At 36.5% G+C, this 14,455-nt stretch overlaps 2 protein-coding genes across 7 annotated transcripts in view; both read left to right on the top strand.

Moving 5' to 3' along the window:
• The first annotated feature begins 79 nt into the window (after nt 1–79).
• si:dkey-193c22.1 (uncharacterized protein LOC567837 homolog) lies at nt 80–4,131 on the top strand. Its single transcript, XM_043240090.1, has 9 exons — nt 80–157; nt 640–671; nt 863–1,012; nt 1,092–1,212; nt 1,430–1,642; nt 1,744–1,827; nt 2,840–2,981; nt 3,116–3,278; nt 3,519–4,131. Coding segments are annotated over exons 2-9 (1,113 nt in total). The 5' UTR covers nt 80–157; nt 640–669; the 3' UTR covers nt 3,757–4,131.
• A 544-nt stretch (nt 4,132–4,675) lies between these two features.
• Nucleotides 4,676–14,455, top strand: part of wdfy3 (WD repeat and FYVE domain containing 3) — a 62,921-nt gene continuing 53,141 nt past the window's right edge. For 3 of the 6 annotated variants that reach the window (XM_043240086.1, XM_043240083.1, XM_043240084.1), the window contains exon 1: nt 7,828–8,021. In XM_043240086.1, coding sequence (XP_043096021.1) covers nt 7,993–8,021 — 29 coding nt within the window. In that variant the 5' untranslated portion in view covers nt 7,828–7,992. Of the gene's footprint in view, nt 4,881–7,826; nt 8,022–14,455 lie in introns of those variants that run through there. The other 3 variants (XM_043240085.1, XM_043240082.1, XM_043240087.1) reach the window with 3 other exon arrangements.

Genomic DNA, 14,455 nt, shown 5'->3' with positions numbered 1-14,455 from the left:
AGAGTTGACGTGCAAATTTGTCCCGCCCAAGTGAGCCAATAAGCCAATAAGAAACACTTTCAGGCTGACGTCTGCGCATGCTGGTACAAGCAGTCAGGAAGTTAATGCCCTGAATGCGTTCATCAGGGCATACGGGATACTGGGATGTCATCTGCAGGTGATCCGCTTTGACACAATGCTGCCTTTGCACCACTGATGTTCTCTTTTCACTACAGAACATCACTTCTGTTTGTGTAAACTATCCTTTATGTTGCTAAATCCAAGATGCAATTATTATGTAACAGATGCAGTGTCAACTTTATTTTGCCCTGCTTGCGCTTTTGCTGAAGCTTACCATGTCTTTGCGAATCTTTTTTTTGTGTGGAAAATATTAATAGCAAGGTCTTGCTGTATACTGTACATCTAACAAAAGCCGAGGTGTCATAGACTTTACATTAGGCACATTGTTGTGGCCATGACATGCCTTTATGTATATTTTAAACGTGATTAACGTTTTAGGGAGAACAGAGCACTGTAGGCTACATCTGATTCATACTTATAATGTATATACTGTACAGTACATCATTCTAAAGTGATTCTATAATCTATACATTATATGTGTGTGTACATGTTATAATTTCTGTTCCCTTGCTACTCCAGGTATTAGAACTACAAAATAGCTTAAAAATAATGTAAGTATTATGTTAAATATTGTCAGCATACATGAATTATAAATGATGTTTGGGGTCAGTGATGTTTATCTATCTAGTTCTTTATAAAATTGTATTACTGAGGTTTCCACAAAGTTATGAAGTAATTAAAAAAGCACATAGGATTACTACAGTACAAATCCCATTGTTTTGTTTCTTTTTTTCTGTTTCAGGATTGCGTTGAAGTTCTATTTCTCTCTTCCAGTGGTGGCAGGGGCATTATTAGTGGGCCTTCCTTACAGTATCTCTCTAGTTGCCCAATGGCTCTATGGCTGGCCCAATAAACCAGGTTATCAAAAATATATAGAGGCTCTCAAACCAAGGTGATACAACATTTTGATGTTACTGTACTTTCATGAGCTGGATTTTTAATGATGCAGATGTTTCTTGCACTCCCTGCAGGCGCATATACTGCCTTACAAGAGCCGTGCTGGAGATGTTGAAATATCTGCAGTATGGCAAACTGTACTTTCAGTGGAAACTGTGGTACAGTAATGACAAAAATAACAAGCACTATGTGAAAGTTAGTTCTATTTTTAAATTCCTGTTAATGTGGTTGACTTAGCCACAGGCTGAACAGTGTTCTATGCACTACAGAGTTTTTAAGAAACAAAGTTACTGTTAAATTTAATACAATAACAACTTTGTACTACTAAAAGGTATTGTAGCATTAAAATAAAAAGCACTTGTCTCTTTTTTATTATACTACAGTATTTGATTGTGCTTCTTTCTTTTCCTAGGGTATAACCTTTGGCCGACGAGGGAACAAACTAGATTTATATTATTCACCAAGCATGGGCCGTTCTGATACTGCTTGTGTTCCTGTGGTTGTGTTTGTGTATGGAGGTGCCTGGGGATCAGGAGACCGCTCCATTTACTGTCTGTTAGCTTTACAAATGGCAAAAGAGCTTAACGCCTCTGTAATTTGTCCAGATTATTCCATATATCCGAAGGTAAGACATTATTATATTATACATTATATATTTATTGCTATTTTTTGTGGGTTTCTTTGAATTGATTTACTTTTTTTTTCACATTTTTGTTGTATTTTTAGGGAAATGTTTTAAATATGGTTCAAGACATCACTGACAGTTTGATGTGGGTGAGAGAAAAGGGACAAACATTCAATCTTGATCAAGTAAGTTCTCAAGCTGTCAATGTCATTGCAAATGCTACTTTAGTTTGACTTTAATAAATGCACTTCTTCTCATGGTAAATATTTAATTAAAGTGCTTGTACTTTGCACTACCATTCAAATGTCTGGGGTTTTTCTGAAAGAAATTAATAGGCTTCTATTCATCAAGAATGCATTAAATTAATAGAAATAATGGCACAGTATTGTTACAAAATAAATGCTGTTCTTAAATGATGTTCTTTCTCACGAATCATATGATAAACTAAATAGAAACAATATAAACATGATATGTTATTCAGTGTAGATAACTTTGTTGATTTATAATAGGTCCTTGTGAGTTCGCGATGAATTACGGAGAGTGGCAGATTTACTTATTATTAAGGAAGACTGTAAATGTGACATTAATTTAACACAACAGTTCAGTAAACAAGAAGTTAATATTAAGTGACTTACATTGTCTGACTGTAGCACTGTCGTCTGATTTCGCTCCATGTCCTTGACGAAAACAAGAACCAAAGCAACAGCTGAGTGCTGCACATCTCCGTTCAAACACAGCACTGTCTCGTTTGTGAATGAACTTGCGCTTACATGATTCAATGACCAGTTCACTTGCTTTATTCCTGAATGAATCAGCCGTTCGAACGAATCAATTCCATGAATGATTCAGTGACAAAATCAGTGATTTATCTCCACCTGCTGGCAGTTCTACAACTTAATTTTGCTAATACTAATGTCATTTGATTGGTAACTTATTCTTCTTGTTCTACTTGTTTTAATATTTCCAAATATAAGTTAATACACAGAGCCGCAATATTCCGTTCAGTTTCACAAATGTATCGCCTGTGTCAATTCATGCCCTTGCTATTTTAGCAGCAACCATTTTCAACTGATCATAATAAGTTTCTTTGGCACCAAATCAGCATATTAGATTAAAATAAAAAAGCAAAAACGTAAAAACAATAAATTGAAAGTGATAAAACAATCTGATCTAGGCGACACTTTTTTTTTCATGCAGGACAACATAATATTAGTAGGTCATTCAGCAGGAGCTCATCTGTGTGCCCTTTCCACACTGTTTCTGGTGAACAATGCAGAAGAGCTGTTCATTGAGACCAACACACAGAGAGATCTTGTATCTGCTATTAAAGGAATCATAGGTAAATCAATGCGGCATGTTTATTATACTTGGCTATTATACCGAAATTGTTTACAGTTTAGCATAGTGGTTTCCCTGTAATAAAAACTTTAACTTTTATCTTGTGATTTTCTTTTTTTTACATTTTTCTTAAAGGTTTGAGTGGCGTTTACAGTGTAATGGATCATTATAATCATGAGAAAATGCGGGCAGTTGAATATGTGTCAACTATGCACAAAGCTATGGATGGTGTGGAGAACTTTGAATATTATTCACCAACATCATTACTCAAGAAACTGAATGAGGATCAGATAAAACGGTATTGTTGTTGTTATTTTTTTTTCACATATTTACAGCGTCCAGCAGTTTAACTATAGTAAATTGTTTAAATAAGGTGTTACGGTTATGTAAGGTCAATATTTACAACTGTAGTACCAGTACTGGCCAACTTGTTAACTTACAAATGCAGTGTATTAAGTAAAGGTCACTCGTAGGGTGCACAGAGGTGCTGTTGAAAGAAGCTCTTTGTGCTTCATTCTTTGCTATGGTCTTCATGCAGAGTTCCTCCGGTGGCTCTGCTCCATGGAACCAATGACATCATCGTTCCGGTGGAATCATCAGTGAAATTCTCCGAGCTCCTCAAAGCCCTTTCTATCAGGATGTCTCTCTATCTAATACCTAAAATGAACCACGCAGAGATAGTCACCGACCTTATGGCTCCAGACAGGCACTTTTACCATACTGTTTATGGCTGTATTATACAGGAGTACAGTAAATTTCAAGGTTATGCTGAATAATTTTTTTCATTCATTGCTAATATCATTTTTCCATTATGTCAGACAGTCATTGTTCTTTGTGTAATTACATTCACGTTTTAATGACTTCAGAATTGTTTTTATTTTCAATCAGAAATATGTTCAATAACCCATTATACAAGATGGCAGGATCAGAGAAAACAACCTCTGTGCTTGTTAATAAATTCTGTACATGTTTAAATGTAATAGATAAAGAATAAATAAATACAAATATGTATTGTGTTTAAATATAACATGGATGGATGAATTCTTACTTTGCATTTGTATAAGTAATTTTTTCTTTAATATGTGTCCTAATTACGGAATTATTTTTGTTGCATATTCACTGTTCACCGCATATTAAACAACATAAGCTTATTTTATGTTTGCTTTTGACTTTATTAGAATAAAATGTTGCTACGAAGAACACGATAACCTTCATATTTGGCTGCTGAGACTAATCCATTGAATATTCACCGTATAAGTAAACTTCTTCTTTATGTGGGGGTATATGCTTAAAACATTTATTTTAGGAGTATAATTTAGTTAAAATTGACACAATTTTAGCACACAGAGCACAAGCATATGATCGATGATAATCGGGAAGCGTATTAAATATACATGATACATAATAATTCAATACATTTATATATTGATTGCAGCATTCACCCCAGTATCATGTAAAATTAACATTCCTTTCTTCTTTTACCGCTGTGGCGGTCATGAACATTAAAAACGTACTATAAATACTGCCAAATTGACTTTCGGTTATTATTACCTTGCTTGCTGGCGAGAGGTAAAAACGTAATTCTCAAAACGAAAAGGGGAGCCGCGTCGCTGCGACCAGCAGGTGTCGCTGTTTCCCGTGTAATCCAAGCTCTACAGCGAGCCCTGCGAGGCAGCGTCTCCCACACCGCTGAGATGAAGTAGAGCTGGAGCTGGGACGAGCTCGAGCCTGTGTTGTTTGGGATGTCGAGGATTAAATATGGCCACTAGCTAGCTGATCTAACAGAACCAGTATTCGCATCAGAAAGCGCCGGCATCACCCGTGAAATATGGATGGGAAGAGCGCGAGAGGATCTCTTTAGAGCGGCTCTCGGTGAAGCTTGAAGACATCGGCTGGTCTGGTGAGTTCTCATGGATATGCGGATACACTGGAGACATGCAAAACACATACACACTACCCACTGGCGCTAGCTTCCTCCCTTCAAAATACAGCTCCCTTTCCCCATTTTTACGTCTTTCTACAAATGTCAGAATGCTGTTCTCTTTATATCAGTGGTATTCTATGCAGTCCAGCTTTGTGAAAACGAAACGCACGGCTCGGCACGCAACGGTTGTGTGTAGCCGGGGCTAGCCGTGGCTAGGATAGGAGGACTCCGCTAGCCTGTTAGCTGCAGGCGAATAATCATTCATGTGGAGACAATTCACAAATACGATGCTTTATTATTTTAGACCTCGAGTTAATCGTATGCGTGATTAGTATTCCTCATTTTGAGGTTATTTAGGCGGCGTCTGGTGAGCTGTAATTGTCTCGAAAGCTCGCACTGTCACTGAAGACATCGACTCATCCACGACTGTAACTGAATTTATTTGTGATTCCTGTCAGTTTACGAATATCCCAATATAATACAATACAATACAATTGTGAATAGTCCGTTTTTTTGTGTTATTAAACTCGCTTGTGTAATTTTCATTTCCCTCTACTTAATTTCACACGGTCATTACTGATGTTCTAATTTGTAGGTTGTATATTTTATATATTGCGTATAGTTTATGTAACGTAGGTTTCTTACGTTTCTGTGTTTTATTATATGTCGAAAAAAAAAAAAACTAGGCTGTACAGTGTCGAGCGTCTGCTAATTTACACATCTCTCACACTGGATCAATTGCTTTTTTTTGTCAGTTTGTTTGTCTCCGGCAAGCCTGACGTTTTATTTAAGATTTATTGTTATCAATAACTGAAATTATGAATATGATTTACGTCTGTTTCTGTCTATTCGTCCGTCTATTTATGTATAACTCTAGAATATTCCGTAAATAACATTAGACATGGGCACTAATTAAGGCTGCCTGCAACTAATCCCAGTAATGTCATAAGTTGTGTTATGAAGGCCGTGGTGATAGATTGGGACACAGTGTGATGGTGAAGTGCTGGGCAGCTGCTTCAGGTGAGAGGTCATGGACTCACGAACAGCGTTGTGTGGCCTTGACACCTCCAGGCTCATTTATATGCCATTTAATTTGTGCCGTGTGTTTTGATGAGGGTGTGCAGAGCTGTGAATAAGATTAGAAATGCGACGTGATAGCGGTTTTATTATATAAACAACTCGGCTGTGCGTATTGTGCAAGTCATTGAACCTGTGCTGTTATTTCAGAGCCATCATAACATTGGCTTGCATCCACATCAGCCACACGTGACCTATATTGCACCTTTTGAAAGGCTATACACCTGTTTTTAATTTTATCTTGTTTCATTTATATCTGTTGTCGATCAAGGACCTGTGATTTCTTTCTTTTCTTAATGTGTGTGTCATGTTTAAAAGCTAGCCTTGGTCATTTAGGAGGTATGTATAAAATGCGGCTGCCGAAGCGTAAGTGAAATTATGAGGGTGTATTGCTTGTTATTTTCTCGTGCGGGGGACCTCGCAGGATATTTGGCCATCTTAAGTCAGATTAGCAGTGAGCACTAATGTTCATTTTGGCATAGGAAGCAAGTCCACGGCCGATATATCGCTTTACAGGAAGCGGAAAGGGAAATTTACAAACCACGTACTAAGTGCTACAGGACATTTGGCTAAAATAATGTGAAAAGCAGTCGCTGCTCCGGGAATTTGTATTCGGCTTGATTAATATCATGTGCTGTTTCTGTGTAGTTGTTTTCAGGTATAAAACGCATTTGATACAACAGTTACAATGCAGTTAGTCTCAAAACAAACAAAAAAAAAAGAATAATTCCGGTTGCATCCACATAAATCCATATAAAATTGTAAACCCTATATTTTTTAAATGCATGCTTTTTAATAAATAAGTATGTTTTCATGTTGTGGTTAATATGGCATTTGATGAAGATGACACATGTTTAGTCATGTAATGTATATTGTGCTGTCCTGCAGCAAAGGAGGATGATAGTTGTGTTTTAGATCTAACATGGAATGTTTATGTGAATGTTTTGAATTTGGAAATGTTTTCATATTAAATATGATGAAAATCGTTTATTACAGAATGTAGAGATCTTCAGTATGACCAATGAGATTCGTTTGTATATTTAATAATCCTTTTTTTATAGCAACGCACTGGAATCTATTCAGTTCTTTACATTTATGTCTGTGCGTTCTTAAACATTGCGGGAAGTGTTTCTTGTGCTTGTTGTGGAATGAGCCGTGAATCAGCACACAGCACAGGTCACACATTACACACGTGATATTTTACACTATACGGACTTCAAGCTAGCGTCGTTGGAAACCCGACTCTCGTTATATGCAAAGAATTAAGCCGAAGTATCTTCTCTCATGATTCAGCGCCAGTAAAAACAAGTCACCTGGTCCAGCCTCGACTGTGCTTTTTAAGGAAAGGTTCTCTTAATTGATGTCGCCATGAGCTGGTTTTGATCGTTGTTTCTTGACTGTCACTCACTGCTTTGCTGCGATCGGATTTTCTCGGCTTGTGGTATCGTTGTTTTGTGTTTGTGCTGGGTTGTAGATGTTGGATCGTCTGTTTCAAGCGGTTCACAATATTTAGTCTGTGTTATTTCAGTCTCTAGTACACAATGTGAACATCCTCCGAATCAGATGACTGACTTCCCCTTTTCAAGTCATCCAGAGCTCTCTCCTATGTGGCCTGGAGAGTTACATCCCTGATCTGTTGATCGATTTTAGTTTTTTTTTACAGTCTGATCATTTCATAACCGCCATCTGCTCTTTAAATGTTATCGACGGATCCCCCTGTACTGTCGATTTGGTATCTCCTGGTATGACACCGGTCACCCCCTCCACGATGAAGCCACGTGGTAGAGCTGGTGACAGGGAGGATCAGCTGTGCCAGTCCCTGCAGGCTGCTTGGCTCTGTGGTGCACAGGTCTCCTGGCAGTGCCAGCGAAGAGCGTAAATCGGCGCTCGCTCCCACAGAGTCCTATAAATGCTCTGCCTTCTCTCTTTTTCCTAGTCGGCACGGCACAGATTACCAACCATTATTTTCTCTGCAATCTTCGGATCGAAATTGCGTCGTTAACAACAAGGGATGCTCGCAGAGCACAGGGAGAACAGCAGGTATGGAAAAAAACATGTTTGATCAGCGGGTCGCCATAGTGACAAGGCGTTTGTTTACAGTTTGGAGCCGTGTGTCACGGATTTATGTTCCGCGATGGTGGGCTTGAAATGGCTTCTTACTTTTTGCCGAGGATCCTGGCAGCACTTCGCTTCGAGAATCACACATTTTTGGATTCCACGTGAGATTCGCGTCGTAGTTTTATGTAATTAAAGGTCGTGGAGGGTAAAACAGATGAGTAGGCAAATGACAGATGGTGAAATGATGGTGCCTTTCTTCTCGGAGGAGCAATGATATGGAGCAACAAGAGGTTGCCGTGAGTTTCAGATGTAAGAAAGGGTTACGTCTCTTTCTTTTTTGTTTGAAGTAATAAGCATCTTGCGTCAGGCGTTGTAAGGGTGGGTGTAAATGATTTCTTCACTGCTTCATCCTGGCAGTCATCCTTTTTTCTGGAATTTTTTTTTTTTTTGGAATGCACCTGGTTTTTGGCTGTTTGTTGCAAATCAGGTCAAGACATGTTTGAAACCAAGGGCTTCGTTAGACACTGACTCAGTCAACACGGTGATTTTGACAGAGATGGCTCTTGATTTCGAAATGTGTAGATTTGATTGAGGGAACCAGTAATGTTGGTTAATATTCGGATCGCGTCGCTTCAGCTTGTAGCGGTTCACAGCCATTACGTCACCGGTTGTGTGCTCCTCCCCAGAGTTGTAAAAGAGTTAAACAGTGATTTACTGACTGTGGCGAAGATTTCAGTTAAATGTGGGCTACCAATATCTGTGTTCAGGTATAAAATGACCTTAAATACAGTATTTTCGGAGTCTAGAAAAGCAGTGATTTGTTAATCACTAGGTTCAATGCTAATTACTGTTACCAATTCGTCCATGATGTCATTTGTGGAGAGATTTTTTCTATCCTTCAAAAAATACCAGCTTTGCAACTTTATTCTTAGTCAACTTTTTGTTTTGTGTTGCATCTCTTATTGTATTGATATATTTCTTGTGCCATGCATTGCACTGTATTTGCGGTTGTATTACAATATTGGTTGAGTCTTGAGGGCTTTACTTTGTTAATAAATGAAATGTTTGAGGGTGCACGTTCGCTTTAGTTCAAAAATGTCTTCAAAGAAATGAAATGTAAACGGTGTAGGTAGTTGTTAATGGTACAACTGTTATGAAATGGTATTAGTAGAGTTTAAATGAAAGGTTATGATGTTTTTGATAATGATGAAAAAAAAACAACATTCTTATTTAACCAAAAGTGACTATAAAGTCATTAATAATGTTACAAAATATTTCTTCTTTTAACTTTTAACTAATCAAAGAATATTGTAGTTTAGACAAAAAAAAATATAAGGGAACATAGCTTTTTTCATCATTGATAAGAAATGTTTTTTAAGCAGTAGATAACTATATTAGAATGATTTCTGAAGTTTTATGTGATATTGAGTGTGATGTCTATTTAAATTTACTGTTACTTTGCCATCTCAGGAATAATGTATGCATTGTACAATAATTAAAATATTTTAATAATTAAAATATATTTTTTCGATTTCAGTTTTTACTGTATTTTGCTCAAATGCAAATATTTTTTTCCAAATATCTTAACATTATCTATAAATACTAGACATTTGTACTAGCTTTTTTTTGCCTGATTTAAACTTTGCTGCTTTGATGTTGTGTAAACATTACCTTGTATGTGAATAAAATTTGAAAGTGTTAACTGCCGGCACATTTGAAAAGGAAAATTGAGAGTGGCCGTTGACCAAATATTGTAGGAATGAGGTTTATGTGTATTCAGGAATTCAGTGAGCCGTTTCGTAATGGAACAGCTGACACTGTTGCTTGTTGTTGACTTGTTGCCTGCAGTCAGTGGGAAATGTTCACTCTCACTTCGGCATTTCCATCACCCATAACAGTGAGAGAGATGTGAGGGTTTTGTGTTTACGTCACCCAGTGTTCCCAAGAGTCTTTGAAAGGCTTTTGAGGAGGCTGAAGCTTTTTTTTTTTTTCTTCTTCTTCTTCTCCGAACAGTCCTTTGGAGCTTACTTTGCTTTCTCAGACAGTCATTGGAGCTGGCAGGCCTCTAAGAAATGCTATGAAAGACTTAAAGCGTAGAAGGCTTAGCCACATTTTACTGAAGATTTCATGTCCCAGCAACCTTACTCCCCACCGATTTACATCAAATCTGTCTCTGCACGTCCCGAGGCAGCATTATTCATTGAGAAAGGACAAATAGACAAATAAAGATGGAATAGATTTTTTTTATCACTGTTATTTAATTTTTAAAACAAGCACCTGTTAATTATAAATCAAGTGAACTCAAAAGCATGGGGACAAGACGGAAAATATATAATGAAAGAAACTCTGATCTCAACCACCGACACCATTAAAGCACATTTTTAACACTTAAATTTAACACAAATTGCTTGGTTACACACATATCAAAGTGCTAATAATTACTATTAATTTATTCAAGTATCCAAGCTTCGTCCACCTCAAATTAATTATGGAATATCTTTCCATTTGACCTACTGCATTATTTTAATATTGGGCGTAATGCTTTTATAGCTCTGGTTGTTATCATGTGTAGGTTATAAAATCACAGTTTTTAATTTTGGTTAAGGCGGTGTCTCCCTCACTGTCCATAGTTGTTACCGACCAGGGGTGCAGTTCTCAAAAATATTGATGAACAACTATGGTCGCAAGTTCTGTCTTCATCAACATAGTTCAACGATTCAGTATATTCTGAAACCATAGTTAAAACTTGTCGCAAACTGACATTATTGGAACTGCGGCTAGAAGCTTATTTCCTTGTTAGTATGACATAACTCTACTCTTAGGCGCACTAAACAAGCTAACATGCTGAACGGGTCTGTGCCTGCCTTTCCATGCATTTTAAAGCTATGTATTTTTGCGTGTCCTTAATAAGCTCCGTTTTTGAAGACCGTTTGCTCGAATGCCTAAGGGAACCTGCGATAAATCAAACACTTCAAATAAGGCAAAATGACAGCGAACAAAATAGAGTAAATTAGTCTTCAGGTGCTATGTTTAATACAGCAGCATCTTAGAGACCTTTAATCAGTTAAATAGCGCAAGTTATTTAAATATTAATATATTTATATACATGCAAATGCATTTAAATATTTTCAAAATATATATACTGTACGCGTGAGTCTTTACATATCCATAATAAATATACACAGCACACACGTATATTATTTATTATCATTAAAAAGAATTTGGGAGATATTTAGCGCAATTAATTGTTGCCAAACACTAATTAAAGTTGTTATAATGACTCGATATTTATGTTGCTTCAACCAGTGTGTCAAATTTAGCGTTACTGTTATGTCCAGCTAAATTGTTTGTTTTATTGAATGAAGAAATGATTAATGGCGTTTTGAGAGCTCAGCATTCTCACTTTTGTAATAATCAGAACGGTGACTGATATCTGAGAAACACGTAAATGAGCTCTGAATGTTTAATGACTAGGGGAAGGAGCTGCTCTCGACGTATAAACACTGTTGTACTTTCTTACTCAGCAGAAATTATAGTACTTGAGGTGTTTCACACGCAGTTGGTTCTGTGCCGGAAAATAAGAACGACCGGGTTGCAAAACAGAAGTCGACTGTAGGCCACGTGAGGAAAAATGCGCAATTTTTCGTACATGTGGCATTTCAGAAAGTTTTAACTTATCATGTCTGGTCTAACTTATCATGTCTGGTCTGTGTGTGTGAATATACATTTTGGGATTATTATAACCGTTTAACCCGGCAAACGCTACGGAATAATAACCATTCGATTGTTGGAATAACATCCAATACTAGGAACCTAGATACAATGCAGATATTTTTAGTTTGGTGGATGCAGTCACTGTTGCTTTTGGCTGTCTCATGTTTCCCTTCTTTGAGCGTTGCTCACTTTCTTAGTGGCTGTAGCTGTCTGCGGTCTGTTCCTGTCTGAGAATCTGCTTCAGCTCACAGATGTTGAGCTTTTTGCTGAGAGCATTGCTGAAACATTCATATTTTTATAACAGCACTGCACTGGCTCAAGCAAATGTTTGTCAGATGCGTATCCTACTTTACCCATGTGCTCACCAGCTTGAGCAGATGATGGAAAGGTTTGGTTAAAGCTTCTTGTTTTCCCCAAAGTTTAGAACCATTACCCAGTTGGATCTGATTCATGATCTCGGTGTTTGGAACAAAGAAGGGCATAGGAAGACAAGCGATTGTCCGCACTGTTTCCCCAGGAAACACTGTTTGTTCACCGGAAATGAAATGATATCAGTTTTCAAAAAAAATGCAAAAAGACAACTACAGGATTATTATTAACAGTATATTTCAATGAAAGTAATTAATTGGTAAATAGTTTTGAGACATACCGGTCCATCAGCCTACAAATATGTAAGTTTAGCTTTTCCTGACTTTTGACTAGGCATATGCCGGTATAAATTTTTCATGTTGCAATTAATTGCTAATGCTTTTATCACGGTGTTGAGTTTAGTGGTAAAAAGTGCTCTCATGATAGAGTATAACAGGTTTAATACCTTTTTCATATTCAATGTATCTAACAGAAATATATGAACATGTTATATAATAAAGAAATATAGAAAGTAAAAAAAATATATATAGAACATAGAATATAGTTTGTAAGTTCAATTGTATGGAAATATTTTACATTTATTATAATTTTATATTGTTTTATATGTTTGTTAATTATTTTATATTGATTTGACATTTATTTGCAAATTTTATACTATTAATAATGGCTATGGTTTAGTGTATATGTTCAAATGATGTATTCCAGATATAGGACTGAAGTGCAGAATATGTATTTGGCCTATCCTATGACTAGTAAAACAAATGAACTAATCTGGAGTGTCTTGATGATGTGTCTGAAGCATGAAACTAGGTTAGCGTGTACTTTTACTTTGAAGACATTAGGGGATTTTCACACTGTTGTAAAGAACTCATTGGTTATTCAGTGTAGCAACACTTTTCCCATGCAAGAAAGTCAAAGAAGTTAAGGATCGTGCTTCGAAAAGAAGCGAATTTGCGTTAGACACATAGCAAGAATTCACTGGCTTCAGTTTACAGGTTTGAAGGTGCTCTCATATTAATGTGACCAAATGCACAAGCTTAGCTCTAGTTTAGCTCTGGGTGATATATCGGGGCCATATTATTGCAATATTTTTTACCATATGAGAAAGAACAAGCATTTCATGAGCTTTCATTAATGTTTTTTTTATTTACTGTTGTTCTGTACAATAAAATAAATGAAGACAATAATAATGAAAATAAAAATTACAACAGCTCGATTAAAAAGCACATTTTGGCAATTTTATTTCATGCAATGCTGAAAAACATTTTAAAACCGTGTTTGGTATTCAAGCTAGTGTTTCTTTTTGTTCGGCTTCGGTTCGTTTCATCCCTACCCTTTACACTGACTTAACAGCCTATACCATATTCGAAGCTTTGAACACTAACTTATGACAGTTTAACACTAGATATTAACATAAATGAACATGTGAAAGATAAAAAGATTATTAGGAAGCCTATAAATTCATATTTTTGGAATAAAGCTAAATTAGACGGATACATAAGTCATACAGCGCTCCGGACCGTGTGCCCAACGACAAGCCCTATTTTAGACCGATAACTCACTAGTTCTTTTTTTTTTTTTTTTTTTTTTTTTTTATTACAACGCTGATGAAGAATCAATGTTTTTTGTTAATGTGCTGTAAAGAAAACGAAACGCTGGTGACAGTGCAGTGTCATCTTGTTCATTCGTAGCTGAAAAAATACAAGATAAGATAAAAATAAAATATGTCCCTTTAGCATTCTTGACATGATTTGTAAAAAAAAGGAATATCACCCTCCAGTTAAATTTTGCTGTGGGTTTCGTTTTAGAGTTTGTGTTTAAAACTTTTTCAGTGAGGAGGAAAAGCCTTGTTTGTGTGTGTGTGTGGTGCTGAGATGAAATAGTGAGGCATTTCTATAACAATAGCCCAATAATAATAGGTCATCTAATAATAATAATAATAAGAAGAAGAATCATTTTATACATTAATAGGAGAATGAGCCTAATATCATTTTGACTATCGACAAAGACATCTTGTATCATCAATATATCTGACTATCATCATTGCACAACCCTAGTTTAAAGCAAAGTCTTGAAAACGAACATTTTCAATCCATTTGTCCTTTTACCAACAGACTCAAGTGTTTGGTCTGTGTCAGAAAGCAAACCCACATCTGTGTTTGTGATTGTAATTTCTATTTGTTTTTGACACGTGATTTTCACATTCAGCGTGATCAATTGTCAAGCTGATAAGCGTCTGAACACCAGTGGGTGGGGCCTATAGTGGGAAGAAGACTATTTGTATATTTCTTGCTCTGGAGGTAGTGTTTCTGCAAAGGACTGTGCCCAGGTCA

The sequence above is a fragment of the Puntigrus tetrazona genome, chromosome 5 (genome assembly GCF_018831695.1).
Source record: "Puntigrus tetrazona isolate hp1 chromosome 5, ASM1883169v1, whole genome shotgun sequence".
Taxonomy (NCBI): domain Eukaryota; kingdom Metazoa; phylum Chordata; class Actinopteri; order Cypriniformes; family Cyprinidae; genus Puntigrus; species Puntigrus tetrazona.
The sequence above is the reverse complement of the archived record's forward strand: the minus strand, read 5'-3'. Positions and strand labels throughout refer to the sequence as shown.

Coding starts and splice junctions, on each gene's coding strand:
- si:dkey-193c22.1 (XM_043240090.1), top strand. Junction 1,643..1,743: donor ATTATTCCATATATCCGAAG/GTAAGACATTAT, acceptor TTGTATTTTTAG/GGAAATGTTTTAAATATGGT. Junction 2,982..3,115: donor TGCTATTAAAGGAATCATAG/GTAAATCAATGC, acceptor TTTTTCTTAAAG/GTTTGAGTGGCGTTTACAGT.